The 18,247-nt window shown below is 41.0% G+C and overlaps 1 protein-coding gene across 1 annotated transcript; it reads left to right on the forward strand.

Moving 5' to 3' along the window:
* The first annotated feature begins 12,171 nt into the window (after nucleotides 1-12,171).
* On the forward strand, nucleotides 12,172-12,738 carry LOC139446313 (uncharacterized). Its single transcript, XM_071227662.1, has one exon. The coding sequence runs from the start codon at nucleotides 12,172-12,174 to the stop codon at nucleotides 12,736-12,738; it is 567 nt and encodes a 188-aa protein (XP_071083763.1).
* The last annotated feature ends 5,509 nt before the right edge of the window (nucleotides 12,739-18,247 follow it).

The following is an 18,247-nucleotide window of genomic DNA, read 5'->3' on the forward strand; positions in this document are numbered from 1 at the left end:
ACGGCAAACACATGGGTTGCGGAAGACCTATTCTCTACCCGGATCAAAGTATTGAAAATGCAAATAAAACACCTATTTAATGGTAGATCTAGTCGCAAAGATTATTCTTTTGACATCGGTTTCATTCCCGTCAAAGGCAATTAATCGCGTACGTGCGATCGCGGGGTCAGTCGTGTTGAACAGCGCGCACTCCTGAACTCGCCTCACGTAACAGGTTAAGGCAGCAACCATTTGCTTTGGGAGGGGTGTGGGGATATTTTCTAAAATTATAATCTAGCCCCTGTTTTACTAAAACAAAATGTGCCCTTATCTTGCAGACAGTATTGTTGAAAGGTCTGGGTGTCAAATTGTATGTTAATGTGTGTGTTGGAAAAGGTAATTTAGCTCCTAAACATTAAAAAATGCATATCTCGAACCAAAATCAAGCTTCCACTCCACTCCACTTTCAGTCACTTGGTTTGACCTGCAGGTCGGATCCCAGGGACCAGAGGCATCCAAGATACCCCCAGCACCCAAGGGATCACAGACAGGACCCAGACTCCCTTATCGTCATCGAGGATATCGTCCACGTCGTCAACATCTTTTGCCACCCCGATGACGACCACAGCAGCAGCAACTAGACGGACAGCAGTGGCACGTCATCGATCGGGGGCGACGCTAATGAATGTGAGTAAACACAGTAGTTTATATTTAACATTTCTGCTTCAACCCATTCAACACTTTCTACTATAGATTCTAGCTCTATAGATCTACATGCCAACTAGTTCTATACATGCCGGAAGGGGCGGTCGGGTAGCCGAGTATTTAAAGCCTTCGCTCGTCACGCCGGGTTCGATTCCCGACATGGGTACAATGTGTGAAGCCCATTTATGGTGTCTCCGCCGTGATATTGCTGAAATTTTGCTAAATACTTCCGCCCGTATCCCCGACCACGATTTATATATGTAGCAAGTCCATAGCATTTTTAGATAAACGGTTTGGATTTTTAAAACTATTTTACCAACGTTTGTTGAAACCCAGTCTTGCAACAACCTTTACTCTTCCAAATTCGACCGCCTCCGTGGTCTAGTGGTAGAGCGTCCGCCATGAGAGCGGGGTTTGATCCCTAGCCTCATCATACCAAAAGACGTTAAAAGATGGTACTTGTTGTTACCCTGTCTGGCGCGCGGCATTATGGGGCTAAAACAAGGACTGGTTGGCTTGGAGGCGGTATACTGTGTCTGAGTGGGGTATTAATGTTTAAACTGTGGCATGGTATCTCAGTGAGCTAGCACTATAAATTGGCATCAGTCCGGACTAGTACAAGCAGCCACACACACACACGCGCGTGCATGCACGTCACTATATAAGTGCAATAATCCTGGAGGCGACGTTAAACCCAATTTCACCTCACTGCACCTATTCCAAATTCTGTCGATTCGATCTTGACCAACAAGCTGTACTAGTCGCCTACCGTCAACTCCACAAAGATACCACATTTCCATTTTTGAAAAAAACCCATCACACTTCTTTATCTCAAATATGAAACTTTATTAAACAGATATGTTTGAACCACAAACATGTATACAGTCTGTAAGATGAGTACATTGCTTTACAGAAAGGAAACTTTGGTTTGGAATACAGCTTCTTCGCACACCAGAAAACCAGTTCATCCATTTCAAATCCAAATTAAGACTCAGCAAACATGCAAGAAGACAGAAACAGTTAATTAAACAACATGAATGATGTACCATGTCAATATTGTCAACAACATTATGAAATAGTTATTTAGACACATTTAAGTTAGAAAGTGTCAAGATAAAAGACTGTGAACTGCTCCTTTGGTTTTCTGTAGCATCAAACAATCTGGATTTTAGTTGGTACCATGTTAACATTATTATAGATCTTTAACCTGTATTATCAGTGTTGGAGATAGTTAAGAAATAAAAATATTGTTTTGAAACTGAAGACACCACAAAATAAAACTTGTAGCAAATACTGAAATCTCATCAGTTAGAATAACGAATTGGAGTTTGTATACATGATTAATAAATGAGAACAAACAAACTTTAACATAGGTTAGTATGTCAACATCATCAAAAGAAGAGGACTTTTAATCTGAAAGGGATGTCAGATAATAAACGAAATAAACTTTCCTTTTCTTTTGCAGGGGAATGGCATTTCTATTAAACTTAGTTTTCAAGACTAGTGTGCATAACAATAAAAATAAATGATCTGCAAAAACGCTCCGTCTTGATGGCGGGTTAGAATTATTGTTACCCAGAAACCTAGCTGTGATGGTCGTAAGAGGCGACTTAATTGGTTTGGTCTTCAGGCTCTGTGATTTGGTTGATTGCGTGTCAGTGTACTCCGATGGCATGGAACGCTGCTCATAATATCAATCACAGGACTGTTTTGTCCAGATTCAATTATTTACAAACTGCTGTCATATTGCTGGAATATTGCTGAGTTCGGCAATAAACAACCAACAAATCCACAAAAACATCAACAGTGGGGATCTGCTCACGATAGGTCCACAGCCACAAAACTGGATACTTTTTTTTATTTATGACCATAAGCCTTATTTTTGTAAACAGGAATATGCCTTGCAACAATGTAATATTTGTGTCATGCAAATTTGTGTGTTTTTATCAACAGCCTGAAGCATAATTTTGATATCAAGACTTTTGGGGGACAATTATTACACTGTTTCTGTTGAGATTCAGTAGAAGTTCATTGCATTTGGACAATGACTAGTTGTCTAGAATGTAGTACTATTTATGATGTAAGCAGTGATGAGGAAGTTGTTATATTCAGATGCTCTATTGTTGGTAAACTTCCGGAAAAGCATGGCTGGCTGTCAAGCGTTTTAGAAACATGGAATTATTTGTGATGTTCTAGTGACATTGGACTGGTCAAGCATGGTGTGGAAAGTGCTGGGAGCTGGTTAGACTGTATAAAGTGGAGGGGGCCTATCACTCTCTCATCTCACATTTCATCTGACGTAACATCAAAACCAGCTTTGAGTGAAGATCACTGATCAGCCCGAATTCCCAGCCTTGGCCTATCTCGGAAGCTTGACCACTGTTGTGGAAAGGTGAATATTATCGCTGAACTTTTTGCTATCACCGCTGCCATCATATTTTGTATTTTATCCTGCCATTGAATATTGTACTACCATTCTATTGTGTACTGTCATTGTCATTGCTGTGCAGTAATTTGTATTGATTTGTAAACCTAGTTAATTGTGCAATGCAAATTGTTGATTTTCAACCTTTTGTTGGTTTCATACTAAATTCTTTGATGTACAGATATCTGGGTTACCATATTGTTTCATTTTGGGTATCAACTCTTAACCTGATATTATAATAAAGTATAATTATTCTTTTGTGAAATATCAGGATAATCACCACACAAGAAGACTGATAATCAAATCTTCATTCAGACGCATGTACGCACGCACGCACGCACGCACGCACGCACGCACGCACACACACACTTGTCAACTAGGCGACTATGCTTATCATAAGAGGTGACTGACGGGTGGTCAGACTCACTGACTTGGTTGATGCATGTCATCTATTCCCCTTTGGGTGGATAGATGCTCGGTATATCTTCCACTAGATTGTCTGGTCCAGACTCAATTATTTTCATATAGTTGTAATGTTGCTGAGTGCGACATTAAACAACAAACGAACAAACAAGCAGACAAACACTCACATATATCAATTATTTCTTTATTATAAAACGATGTTATGCTATTCTATTTTTCCAATGGATATCTTTTCTCTCAGATGCAGGCTTTCAATAACAGCAACAGCAGCAGCACCCACAATGGAAGCAGAACACCAGAGACTCGCTCAGAGGCAGCTACATCAGCAGCAGCTACAGCCTTATCAGGAGCTGATACATATTTTAGACAAAGCGCAAAGGACTTCGGTGAGATTTTTTTACTAATCATTTGTTATTTATTGAGATTTCATGTTAATGCAGACTTTCGTCCTCAACAATTGTAGAAGTACTGGTTTGTCCAGTACTGACTTGCATTTAGCCTTGATGCAACTACAATAGTCACTCCAAATGAGCTGTCATCAGTTCATGAAATAATCGGACAATAGTAGGTTAGGCTGCTCCAATGTCACATACGGGGACGTGGGTGGTCCTGTACGTTGTCCAAGGCACCGCAATTCGCTGTGCAGAGAGTCTTTGGCATGCCAGAAACCTATAAACGAGTGTTCAAACACCTGTTCGCAATTATTATGTTTCTTGCGAAACCTCATTATCGATGGTTTGAGAAGGGAGCTAACTCCGCTTGCCTTATAGAAAGTTTGAAGTGGGCCCACATTCGAAACTAAACATACTTGTTGTAGAGAATACTGTATGTAATACGTCAAAAATCTGTATCAAGAACTACTATTTTGTCTATTTAAAATGAGTATTGTGACTTTTAATTGAATATTTAATTAGAATATACAAATGCGTAGAAACTACAGCAGAACTCACTTGTACAAACATCGCAAAACTAGGTCATGGGGTCATTAATATTCATGAGTTATCCCTTTTATGGAACAAGTTCCCGGAATTTTTTTGAGGTCATAAAGGCTTGTAACATGACCGAGTTCGTTTCAAGTATAGACATAATTTACAGGTTTATATCACCACCGACATTTATGATTGATGTGTTATATGTACTGGATTGTATGGTATGGTCTCTCTAAAGTAATTTGAAGTACGTTTCTTGCGTTGTAACTATTTTTGCAAAACTTTGTTTTGGAACAAAAATGATCAGCTGATGACGTTATTGAAACTTCATAGACGTTTTGTACCTATCGTGGAGGCAACGTTACACTAAATAATTTATTAAGACATCCCATCAATATAACAAAAGGAGAACCATATATATTGCTACATGATATCCATACAAAATAATTACAGATGTGAGCACACTAAATGACTTAGTCAACCCAATGAAGCCTAGAGATTTACCTCAGTGGGCCCATCTGTGTCGATCACAAGATCTACATATATCACGGAAGGAGTGGACCCACATCTTAGAAAATGGTTATAAGTGAGCCAACCTAATGAAGCTTAGCGATTTATAAATACGGTCCCTCTTGTTGCAATCTTTATGACGGAAAATGTGGGCCCACAATTAGAAATTGATTATCAGATCTAATTAAGCAACCTAATGAAGCTAGGCGATATACAAATGTGGGCCCACTTGTTTCGATCACCATAAATGACGGTAACAATGTGGGCCCACATCATAGAAAAAGGTTGTCTTTAAGTTAATGGAACTTCACATTTTATAATTGTGGTCCTTCCGGTTGCAATCTCTATGAAGGGAAAATGCCCCACTACATTTAGAAATAGATCATCAGCACCATGCAAACCTATATAAAGCTTTTCTGTAGTCCTATTCAAATGTGGGCCCACTTGTTTGGATCACCATATATGACGGGGGAAAATGTGGCCCACATTTTAGAAAATTGCTACCAGCACTAAACCAACCAAAGAAGATGTACATATCACACTCAACATATGACAATTATCGACTTTCTAAAATGTGGTCCCACTTGCAGTCATCTCTATTAAGAAAATAAAGTGGGCCCACGTTTCACCCGAGACCTGCATCACTTCAGGCTTTCCTCCCACACTAAGCTGACATGCCGTGATATATGTGGAATACTGTTCAAAGCTGCGTTAAAACCAACTCACACACTCATTCTCAAATACAATCTTGTCAGTTGACCTAATTGGATATGCTAGAGAAAAATGTCTTTTGCCTGTTGAAACAAGATATAAAGTTTAATTAACTGTTGCTGTTGAAATATCGATGTCACATGCAGCCCTGTCGACAATTTTACAGGACAAAAGCCTTCGTCCCAGAATACCTACAAATGCATGATCATGCATGACCATTTTATATCAGATTTACAATTGGGTGTTTCTTGTTTTTATTTACATGATATAGAAATACAGTAAACTACGTTATAACGAACATGCTTATAATGAACTGACGGATATAAAAAAGTGCTTTTGGGTCTCGTCCATTGGCTGTGTATATGCTGTATTAATGCTTATAACGAACTGCGGTTATAACAAACTAAACTTTGTGGTCCCTTTGAGTGCATTATAAGTGTAGTTTACTGTACATTCTCTTCTTGTAGTATCAGTGCTCTTACTCTGAATGGGGCGGTTGGGTAGCCTAGTGGTTAAAGCGTTTGCTCGTCACGCCAACGACCCAGGTTCGATTCCCGACATGGGTACAATGTGTGAAGCCTATTTCTGGTGTCCCCCGCCGTGATATTGCTGGAATATTGCTAAAAGCGGCATAAAACCATACTCACTCACTCACTTTTACTCTGAATGACAGTAAATATCATTCAATTAATACTTATACCTCTAAAATATTTGATTGAACTTGTTCCTCACAGAAGATGTGCAACAGCAAAATAGCTTTAAAGCTTGCATGACATAGCATATCAGTCATTGTAAATGAGGACCACCTCCGTGGTCTAGTGGTAGAGCGTCTGCAAGATGAGCGAAGGTCGGGTTCTCCATCCCTTACTGCGACATACCAAAAGACGCTAAAAGATGGTACTTGTTGTTACCTTGGCTGGCGTTTGGCATTAAGGGGATGAAACAAGATCGGCTCAGTCAGTGTACTGTCTTGAGTGGTGTTAAACTGGGGCATGGTTTCTCAGTGAACTAGCACTGTAAAATCAGCATCCGTCGAGGCTAGTACAAGCACTCCCCCGCATACACGTCACTATATAAATGCAATAATCTTGAATGCTACTTTAAACCCCATTTCACCTCACCTTACTCATTATAAATGATATTTACATATCTACCAGTTACAACAGCACATTTAAGATTGCAACATCTGAATCTAGACTAGGATGTTGTACTGATATACTCGGACATATTCTGCCCAACTCGCTCACTCTCCGGAAAAGGAACAACATGGATATATTGTTAATATAGGCAGGATAGTAAATTTGGCCGCTTCTGGCCACTGTTACTAATCAAGTTACTTGAATTCACCAGACTTTTGTCTCAGTGTCAGAAACCGTTTAATTTGTTTGCAAAGCTTTGTATATTTATCAAACATATGCTGAACTGGTGCCTCTTAATGTTTTGGTGTTTCTAAAACACATTGTTTGTGTGTTTGCTTGTTTTCTTTAATCATAATGTCTGCAATATCTCATAAACGACTGAAGTTAAATAAATAAAATAACTTTGCAAGCCTGTTCGAAAATTGGTTTCCCCAAGAGTTATGTCCCTTGCTACATGTATCTTTGCAAAGTTAAGGCACTTGCTGCATGAGTTTTAACATGAACTTCCATATTATTCACTGTTAAATGAACAAAACAAATTTTAATATGCTCCATATTGGGGGACAGTGATAACACTGCATTTCTTGTTGCTTGTTGTCACAGTTCTAGTTCTAACATTTAGAAAGGGAGGTAATCAATACATACACCTGTTAAGCCTTGTGATTGTCCCCTGCTTTTATTGGTGGAGCAATACTAAACAGCCACAACATCGAACTCACTCACCCACATTTTGCCCAGTGAAGATCCAGGTCAGAATTGGTCTTCAGCAACCCATGTCTATCGTAAGAGGCAGCTAAGGGGATCAGTTGGTCAGTCTCACTGATTGGTTGATGTCATTGTATCCCAATTGTGTAGATCAATAGTTAGGATGTCAATAACTGGATTATCTGCTCCAGACCTGATATTTACATTTCACCGTCAAATAGCTGGCATATTGCTTAGTAGGGCATTCAACAACAGAGAGAAAAAACACTTGCGTTTTCCCTAAATCGCTACTACTGCCACCACTACTACATCTTCTATATGAGTGAGCAAGTGAGTTTGGTTTTAAGCTGCTTTTCGCAATATTCCAGCTATAATATGGCGGTGGACACTGTAAAATAGGCTTCACTCATTGTACCCATGTGGGGAATCAAACCCGGGTCTTTGCTTGACAAACCAACGCTTTAGCCACTTACCCTCTTATATATGATCACAGTGACCCATAGCAAAATATTTAACCCAGTACCTTATTCTAGTTGTTGAGTAAAATGCGAACTAGTCACCATGTGTGAATGTGCCCGCATTGATCATTCAAACATCCTATCGACCACTGTGTGGTTGTCAGTCAAATATTAGCTCAAATAATATGGCTAACTGCAGCATTCTGCAGCATTCACTCCCTCACATGTCTATATACAATGGTAACTCAGCCACCTTCAGACGTCCCAGATACCTTTGAGCTTGTGTTCAAATTCTGGTACGTCCCGATTATCTTTCCAGATTTATCAGCGCCATACCCTTTGCTCACCAAAGTGGTAAAGTCTGAGACCTGCATCACAGCTGGCTTTCCTCAAGCATCAAGCTGTTCTATGTCCACAAAGAAAATGCCATGACATATTTTATCATGAATTAATTTAAATACTGTTTGGCACTGCAGCAAACTCACTCACTCCACATAGTTTACAAAGTTCCAGAAGTTCTCTGGTCACTAGGGGCATGTGTGGCCCAGTCATCTAAGACGCCTTGATTCGCTGTGCAGAGTTGCGACCCTTAGGTTCAAATCCCGGTTCGCCCCGATTATGTTTCCAGGTTTGCCCCTGCTCGTGGGTGTCACCGAAGTAGTAAACGTCTGAGACCTGCATCACTTCAGGCTCCCACATTAAGCTGACATGGCGCGATATAACTGGAATACTGTTAAAAGCGGTGTTAAACCCAACTCACTCACTCTCTGGTCACAAGCAAAATACATGGAAACGGTTTAACATGGATTTTCCTTGAAAGAAAAGGTTTGATTTGACATGAGATTTGTGTTTGAAGGGTATATTTCTCAATATAGACATTTTCAAACTACCGGTATTAACCTGTTGATGATATATACCGCTGGGAACAGTGAATCTGTGGATTTCTGCAAGATTTGAAAACCTTACAAATAGTAAACTCTAAGCACGAGTGTAATACGGTAATTCATTGAAGAGCTTTTTTATTTAAAAAGTGCTGAAATATGCCCTTAATTTATTAAGCAGTCGTTTTTAATTTTTCTTTAAGTTATGACATTTTTAAGATTTACAGACAAGATTAATATGTTTCTGAAGTTGTTGTTGGTAGATTGTTGAAGTAGATAAGTGTATATGTTGGTCAAGGAATAGATGTTTCCTTCCTGGTTCTACGTGTGTTAATGAATATCTGCTTACCACTTCAGGTGTCATAACGAGGGACCAGGACGCATTCATCTGAAAAAGCAGTAATATGTCACTAGCCTCAGTTGCCATCCATCCTCAGTTTCAACTAGCCTCAGCCTCAGCCTCCAGCTTCCATTGGTCTCACCATCAGTAGTCAAGCAGTGAAACTGAAACTCCTCCTTCACCGACAGTGTCCACGTCAACCTGGTACCTGTCCAGATGCAGTAAGTAAAACTGAAGATAAACAAATCTTTTATATTATAAGTATTATTTGTTTAGGGCAAACATGTTCCCCATCATATTGAATCAAGATTTAATTTCTGCTCTATATCTCACTTCAACAGCTGTCATACTGGTGCATGCATTCCCGAAACTCGTTCGTCAACTATCAACAACTTCAAAAAGGGTCTTACACATGTGCATTGATCGTTGTGTTTGTTTATAAGTCATTGAAATGAACAAAATACTGTTTCTTCTACAGGTGTGGCTACCTTCTCCAACACCTGCGAATTACACTGCATCATGTGCCGGAATTGACACCCTCTTATACTCCATAGCCATGTATCCTATCACTGATATATACAAAGTGGTTCTGAAATCAACTCATATCCAGCACAACTTTACATGCTGGTGTTATCAGGATCTTGTTTTGTGTGTAACGATCGTCCACTTCCAAGTCCCTGATGGTGTCCATGTGTACCTCCTGATGACTCGGCAGCTCCAAGGTGTTGAGGGGTGTTTTATGTTTCATGGCTCATTCTCCGACTTGAAACACCCACTAACACCTTCTAGTTGAACGATGACTTGGTTGTATTCAAAAGCATCTTATCAGGTAGTTTTTGGAGAGTGTCTTTTGTCAGGGAATTGTTTAAATGACTTTGAAACAGGAAATCCTTTCTCGTTGAGCGTGTCAGATCTCACTGGTATGTCTGAAGAAGTATCAACATTACTTTTGGTTGGTTACACTCAACAAAATATTTCAGTTAGTAGTATTCTTGATACTCGGAGTTAAAGGTGGATATTCCTAATCATGTATGGTGCTGTGGTAGGATGTTGGCAGTATCAGTCTACCACTAGGATGGATGTTGAACAGAGCTAAGTGACAAGGTAAGTTTCAAACTGCACTTATTCGATGCTTTTGAAAGTATGAGGTTCACTTATGACAGACTGTTTCAAACAACTTTCTCCAGACATTCAGGACTCCCAGCCTTTCTTTCCCTTTATAGAACACCCCTGTGATAATTTCAATTCCAAAATATTTTTTCCTGGTGTATATGAAATGACATCTGATCACATCTGGATGTGCACAGGTGGTCTTACCTCAGCTGTAGACTGCACCCGTCTACCACACCCACCTGCCTCACCTGTCTGCCTCACCCGTCTACCACACCCATCTACAACACCTGTCTCATCTCTAGTCCATGGTGAGTATATGAACGCTCGTTCACTGTAGTTAGCTGTTTACTTTATATGCACAATGAAGACTGAAAACATCTAGAGGTGCCACTATATTTGCACCTACAGCCCTAGACATTGGTTTGCAAATAATAATATCAACATTGTAAATATAGGTGCGAGCAGCGATGTTGGGCTCTATGATTTCTCATGAATATGGCATCTAGTTCCAGCCGACTTGAATCCATGTTATACAGTCCACATGAGTATGATATAGTGTAATTAATAATTTGCTATTTCACTGGTCCATTTTGACGAAATTGTTGATAGAATGCTGATGTCATTTTCATCAACATCAAACACATCTCAGGAGGATCATGGGGGACAGTTTCTTGTCAATAGAATCTATCAAGTGACCAAGCTGGAGCTGGTGTCAATGCGACTTGAAGGTGATTTGTTGTTGTAGGTAGGAGACAATGGATGTTGGGACATTTGTTCTGAAAAACAACAACATTGGAATTGGTATTTAAACCAAATTGGCATTATAAAAAGCTAATTTGTTAGTGTGTAAATCCGTTCCAAGAAGATCATGGCATTATGAAAAAAAAGGTGTCAAAAGAAACACCTCACATAATTATATTTAACATCAGATTTCTATCCATTTAGCTGTCAGGAGGTTAAAAGTGTATGTTAAGCAAATGCCATGACAAGTGAAAATATAAATTTACTGATCTAGTTCTAATTTGTATCCATATACTTTGCGAATGATTAAACCATGCTATTTTTTAACAATGTGATAATTCACGGGTTTTGACGTACTCATTTGGGTGCTGGTCCCCTTTGATAAACACCCGAAAGGAAGATGCACATTAGACCTGTGCTTCCAGCTTCACAAAAGCTGTTAACTGGTCATTGCTAGGAGAGGTTACTCTATTTGACCATGTCACGAGTTAGGTGGCGCTCGCATTTCCCACCCTATTGGACAGGCATATTCAGCTTGTTGTAGTGCGAGACAAAAATGGACGTAATACGATAAATTTTAGGCTTTCACTTTTTTCTGTGTATCCGTGTTTACAAACTGATATTGTGGGTTACATATTCAATAGCTTTGATGTTCATACTGATGAATTGTTGGATATATTGTACCTTTTGAAAAGTAGGTGCATCTCTTGCTACACATCACGTGGCTGGGATTTGTGGGATTTGCAACAATTGTCTCATCATCTCTACCGTGCTACTACTTGTCAGTGGCAGAGCTCCCGATAACTTTTTTGTGGTTTTACTCGAAGGTTTCTATTTGCATTGGGTTATAACATTTTTCATTGGGTAACCAATATTTTTCACTCATCTATTCATCACTCTAATGGTTTTGGTTTTTTACCAAAATGAGTAAGCATTTTAAGATTTAAAAAAAATGATATAATATTTTAGATGTATGTAACAGTTCTAAGTATAGGCTTCACTCAGAAAGTAAATAAGCTCGTAACCTGCTATGGGTCACTGTGATCATATATAAGAGGGTAAGTGGCTAAAGCGTTGGTTTGTCACGCAAAGACCCGGGTTTGATTCCCCACATGGGTACCGTTCTCACCAACCACCACCTCAGTTGCCGCCAGCCTCAGTTGCCATCAGCCTCAATTGCCATCAACCTCAGTTGCCACCAGCCTCAGTTGTCACCTCCCTCAGTTGCAACCACCTCAGTTGTCGCCTCCCTCAGTTGCCACCTCCCTCTATTGTCGCCTCCCTCAGTTGTCACCAGCCTCAGTTGCCACCAGCATCAGTTGCCACCATATCAGTTGCCATCAGCCTCAGTTGCCACCACCTCAGTTGCGACCGGCCTCAATTGCCACCACCTCAGTTGCCACCAGCCTCAGTTGCCACCTCCCTCAGTTGTCACCAGCCTCAGTTGCCACCTCCCTCAGTTGCAACCACCTCAGTTGCCACCACCTCAGTTGTTGCCTCCCTCAGTTGTTGCCTCCCTCAGTTGCCGCCTCCTTCAGTTGTCGCCTCCCTCAGTTGCCCCTCCCTCAGTTGCCACCTCCCGCAGTTGCCACCAGCCTCATTTGCCTCCAGCATCAGTTGCCATCAGCCTCAGTTGCTACCACCTCAGTTGCGACCAACCTGAGTTGCCACCTGCCTGAGTTCAATTGCCACAAGTAACCGGCCTCAGTTGCCACCAGCCTCAGTTGCAACCAACCTCAGTTGCAGCCAACCTCTGTTGCAACCAACCAGTTGGCGACGAGGAAATTTCACACATCCGATCCATAGTGGAATTGGTTGTTTTAAATCTGTATCAATGTTTGTAAAGTAGTATTTTAGTTTCGCTACAACTTGGTCTGTATGTAAATGAAAGCCATAAAAACCATTTCATAATCCCACAAAATCTTTACTAAAAGCAGAATTGATTGTATGTATTTAGTGATTCATAAACACATGCTTTTGATATGGTCCAAAATATGAAATGGACTCTTCTTTTAGTAGAGATTTCTTATGATTATGGAATTGATTTTGTCGCTGTTATTTACATTCAAGTCATCAACACATCAGGGTCCCTCCACATTGTAATTTCGACGGTGGAGGGAGTTCCATGAAGATGTGTTGATGACTTGACATCACCTCAGGGTCCCTCCACGTTGTAATTTCGACCGTGGAGGGAGTCCCATAAAGGGGTGTTGACAATGACTTGAATGATCCAAGGCTCCTCCACAATGTAATTTCAATGGCGGAGTGAGTCTCTTCCCACCTGCCTGAGTTGCTACCTGCCTGAGCTCAATTGCCACAAGTAACCGGCCTCAGTTGCCCCCAGCCTCAGTTGCAACCAGCCTCTGTTGCAACCAACCAGTTGGCGACGAGGAAATTTCACACATCCGATCCATAGTGGAATTGGTTGTTTTAAATCTGTATCAATGTTTGTAAAGTAGTATTTTAGTTTCGCTACAACTTGGTCTGTATGTAAATGAAAGCCACAAAAACCATTTCATAATCCCACAAAATCTTTACTAAAAGCAGAATTGATTGTATGTATTTAGTGATTCATAAACACATGCTTTTGATATGGTCCAAAATATGAAATGGACTCTTCCTTTAGTAGAGATTTCTTATGATTATGGAATTGATTTTGTCGCTGTTATTTACATTCAAGTCATCAACACATCAGGGTCCCTCCACATTGTAATTTTGACGGTGGAGGGAGTTCCATGAAGATGTGTTGATGACTTGACATCACCTCAGGGTCCCTCCACGTTGTAATTTCGACCGTGGAGGGAGTCCCATAAAGGGGTGTTGACAATGACTTGAATGATCCAAGGTTCCTCCACAATGTAATTTCAATGGCGGAGTGAGTCTCTTCCCACCTGCCTGAGTTGCCACCTGCCTGAGCTCAATTGCCACAAGTAAACGGCCTCAGTTGCCACCAGCCTCAGTTGCAGCCAACCTCAGTTGCAACCAACCAGTTGGCGACGAGGAAATTTCACACATCCGATCCATAGTGGAATTGGTTGTTTTAAATCTATATCAATGTTTGTAAAGTAGTATTTTAGTTTCGCTACAACTTGGTCTGTATGTAAATGAAAGCCACAAAAAACATTTCATAATCCCACAAAATCTTTACTAAAAGCAGAATTGATTGTATGTATTTAGTGATTCATTAACACATGCTTTTGATATGGTCCAAAATATGAAATGGACTCTTCTTTTAGTAGAGATTTCTTATGATTATGGAATTGATTTTGTCGCTGTTATTTACATTCAAGTCATCAACACATCAGGGTCCCTCCACATTGTAATTTCGACGGTGGAGGGAGTTCCATGAAGATGTGTTGATGACTTGACATCACCTCAGGGTCCCTCCACGTTGTAATTTCGACCGTGGAGGGAGTCCCATAAAGGGGTGTTTGACAACAACTTGAATGATCCAAGGTTCCTCCACAATGTAATTTCAATGGCGGAGTGAGTCTCTTCCCACCTGCCTGAGTTGCCACCTGCCTGAGCTCAATTGCCACAAGTAACCGGCCTCAGTTGCCCCCAGCCTCAGTTGCAACCAACCTCAGTTGCAGCCAACCTCAGTTGCAACCACCCAGTTGGCAACGAGGAAATTTCACACATCCGATCCATAGTGCAATTGGTTGTTTTAAATCTGTATCAATGTTTGTAAAGTAGTATTTTAGTTTCGCTACAACTTGGTCTGTATGTAAATGAAAGCCACAAAAACCATTTCATAATCCCACAAAATCTTTACTAAAAGCAGAATTGATTGTATGTATTTAGTGATTCATAAACACATGCTTTTGATATGGTCCAAAATATGAAATGGACTCTTCTTTTAGTAGAGATTTCTTATGATTATGGAATTGATTTTGTCGCTGTTATTTACATTCAAGTCATCAACACATCAGGGTCCCTCCACATTGTAATTTCGACGGTGGAGGGAGTTCCATGAAGATGTGTTGATGACTTGACATCACCTCAGGGTCCCTCCACGTTGTAATTTCGACCGTGGAGGGAGTCCCATAAAGGGGTGTTTGACAACGACTTGAATGATCCAAGGTTCCTCCACAATGTAATTTCAATGGCGGAGTGAGTCTCTTCCCACCTGCCTGAGTTGCTACCTGCCTGAGCTCAATTGCCACAAGTAACCGGCCTCAGTTGCCCCCGGCCTCAGTTGCAACCAACCTCAGTTGCAGCCAACCTCAGTTGCAGCCAGCCTCTGTTGCAACCAACCAGTTGGCGACGAGGAAATTTCACACATCCGATCCATAGTGGAATTGGTTGTTTTAAATCTGTATCAATGTTTGTAAAGTAGTATTTTAGTTTCACTACAACTTGGTCTGTATGTAAATGAAAGCCACAAAAAACATTTCATAATCACACAAAATCTTTACTAAAAGCAGAATTGATTGTATGTATTTAGTGATTCATAAACACATGTTTTTGATATGGTCCAAAATATGAAATGGACTCTTCTTTTAGTAGAGATTTCTTATGATTATGGAATTGATTTTGTCGCTGTTATTTACATTCAAGTCATCAACACCTCAGGGTCCCTCCACATTGTAATTTCGACGGTGGAGGGAGTTCCATGAAGATGTGTTGATGACTTGACATCACCTCAGGGTCCCTCCATGTTGTAATTTTGACCGTGGAGGGAGTCCCATAAAGGGGTGTTGACAATGACTTGAATGATCCAAGGCTCCTCCACAATGTAATTTCAATGGCGGAGTGAGTCTCATCCCACCTGCCTGAGTTGCCACCTGCCTGAGCTCAATTGCCACAAGTAACCGGCCTCAGTTGCCCCCAGCCTCAGTTGCAACCAACCTCAGTTGCAGCCAACCTCTGTTGCAACCAACCAGTTGGCGACGAGGAAATTTCACACATCCGATCCATAGTGGAATTGGTTGTTTTAAATCTGTATCAATGTTTGTAAAGTAGTATTTTAGTTTCGCTACAACTTGGTCTGTATGTAAATGAAAGCCACAAAAAACATTTTATAATCCCACAAAATCTTTACTAAAAGCAGAATTGATTGTATGTATTTAGTGATTCATAAACACATGCTTTTGATATGGTCCAAAATATGAAATGGACTCTTCTTTTAGTAGAGATTTCTTATGATTATGGAATTGATTTTGTCGCTGTTATTTACATTCAAGTCATCAACACATCAGGGTCCCTCCACATTGTAATTTTGACGGTGGAGGGAGTTCCATGAAGATGTGTTGATGACTTGACATCACCTCAGGGTCCCTCCACGTTGTAATTTCGACCGTGGAGGGAGTCCCATAAAGGGGTGTTGACAACAACTTGAATGATCCAAGGCTCCTCCACAATGTAATTTCAATGGCGGAGTGAGTCTCTTCCCACCTGCCTGAGTTGCCACCTGCCTGAGCTCAATTGCCACAAGTAACCGGCCTCAGTTGCCCCCAGCCTCAGTTGCAACCAGCCTCTGTTGCAACCAACCAGTTGGCGACGAGGAAATTTCACACATCCGATCCATAGTGGAATTGGTTGTTTTAAATCTGTATCAATGTTTGTAAAGTAGTATTTTAGTTTCGCTACAACTTGGTCTGTATGTAAATGAAAGCCACAAAAACCATTTCATAATCCCACAAAATCTTTACTAAAAGCAGAATTGATTGTATGTATTTAGTGATTCATAAACACATGCTTTTGATATGGTCCAAAATATGAAATGGACTCTTCTTTTAGTAGAGATTTCTTATGATTATGGAATTGATTTTGTCGCTGTTATTTACATTCAAGTCATCAACACATCAGGGTCCCTCCACATTGTAATTTTGACGGTGGAGGGAGTTCCATGAAGATGTGTTGATGACTTGACATCACCTCAGGGTCCCTCCACGTTGTAATTTCGACCGTGGAGGGAGTCCCATAAAGGGGTGTTGACAACAACTTGAATGACCCAAGGCTCCTCCACAATGTAATTTCAATGGCGGAGTGAGTCTCTTCCCACCTGTCTCAGTTGCTACCATTTGGCAGTCTCAGTTGCAACCAGCCACCGCCTCAGTTCCCATCAGCCTTGGTTGCCATCCTGTTTCTGTTGCCACCCGCCTCAGTTGCCACCAGCCTCATTTGCCGCCAGCTACAGTTGCCACCAGCCTCAGTTGCCACCAGCCTCAGTTGCCGCCAGCTACAGTTGCCACCAGCCTCAGTTGCCGACAGCCTCAGTTGCCGCCAGCCACAACAGCCACCAGTGTAAGTTGCCACCAGCTACAGTTGCCACCAGCTACAGTTGCCACCAGCCACAACAGCCACCAGCCTCTGTTGTCACTTGCCTTAGTTGCCGCCAGCCTCAGTTGTTGCCTGCCTCAGTTGTCGCCTGCCTCAGTTGCTGCCAGCCTTGGTAGCTATCCTGTCTCTGTTGCCACCAGCCCTGGTTGCATCCAGACTCTGTTGTCACCAGTGTCAGTTACCACTAGCCTCAGATCCCAGCCACCGCCTCAGCCACCACCATCGGGGACCACGTCAACCTGGTGTTACCTCTCCACATGCAGTAAGATGAACTAATATTTGTTCTATAGGAATGATTTTTTAGTGTATAACATTATAGTTTCTACTCTATATTTCACTTGAACGGCTGTCATGTTGGTGCCTACATTTCATTGGTTTTTGTCCATCAACTATCCAACAAAACTTCAAAGAGGGTTACACACACATGTGAATTGATCGGCATGTTATGGAAGTTATTGAATACATTCTTAAATTGACAAAATGCTGTTTCCTCTTCAGGTATGATGACAGGTTACCTTCTCCATCATCTCTGCCAATTACACTGCTTCATGTGCAGGAATTGACATCGTCTGATATACTCACCATATCTGTGATCAAGTAATCCAAGTAAGTGTAGATATAAACAGTTTCATGTGAACTTGGACCAGATACATTGCATTTTCCTTGCCGAACTAGGCTGGAAATTCATGCTTCGAACATGGTGCCACCAGTGGCAGTTACGAGTTATGTCTCTCGTATGTCCCTCCTATTGACCAATCAGATTTTCACCTCATGATACATGGAAAACATCTATTGATGGCAAGTTGAAAGTACACAAGCTCTGCAAATCCTGCAATCGACTGAAATCTGCAAGGCAGTCACCATGTTGTTTATGAACAAAATGTTGATTTCGTTCCACAATTT

The sequence above is a fragment of the Haliotis cracherodii genome, unplaced genomic scaffold (genome assembly GCF_022045235.1).
Source record: "Haliotis cracherodii isolate W230 unplaced genomic scaffold, xgHalCrac1.p SCAF_6, whole genome shotgun sequence".
In the NCBI taxonomy this organism is placed as follows: Eukaryota; Metazoa; Mollusca; class Gastropoda; order Lepetellida; family Haliotidae; genus Haliotis; species Haliotis cracherodii.

Excerpts from the sequence above, each read along its gene's own strand:
- LOC139446313 (XM_071227662.1), top strand. The coding sequence starts at position 12,172 with ATGGGTACCGTTCTCACCAACCACCACCTCAGTTGCCGCCAGCCTCAG.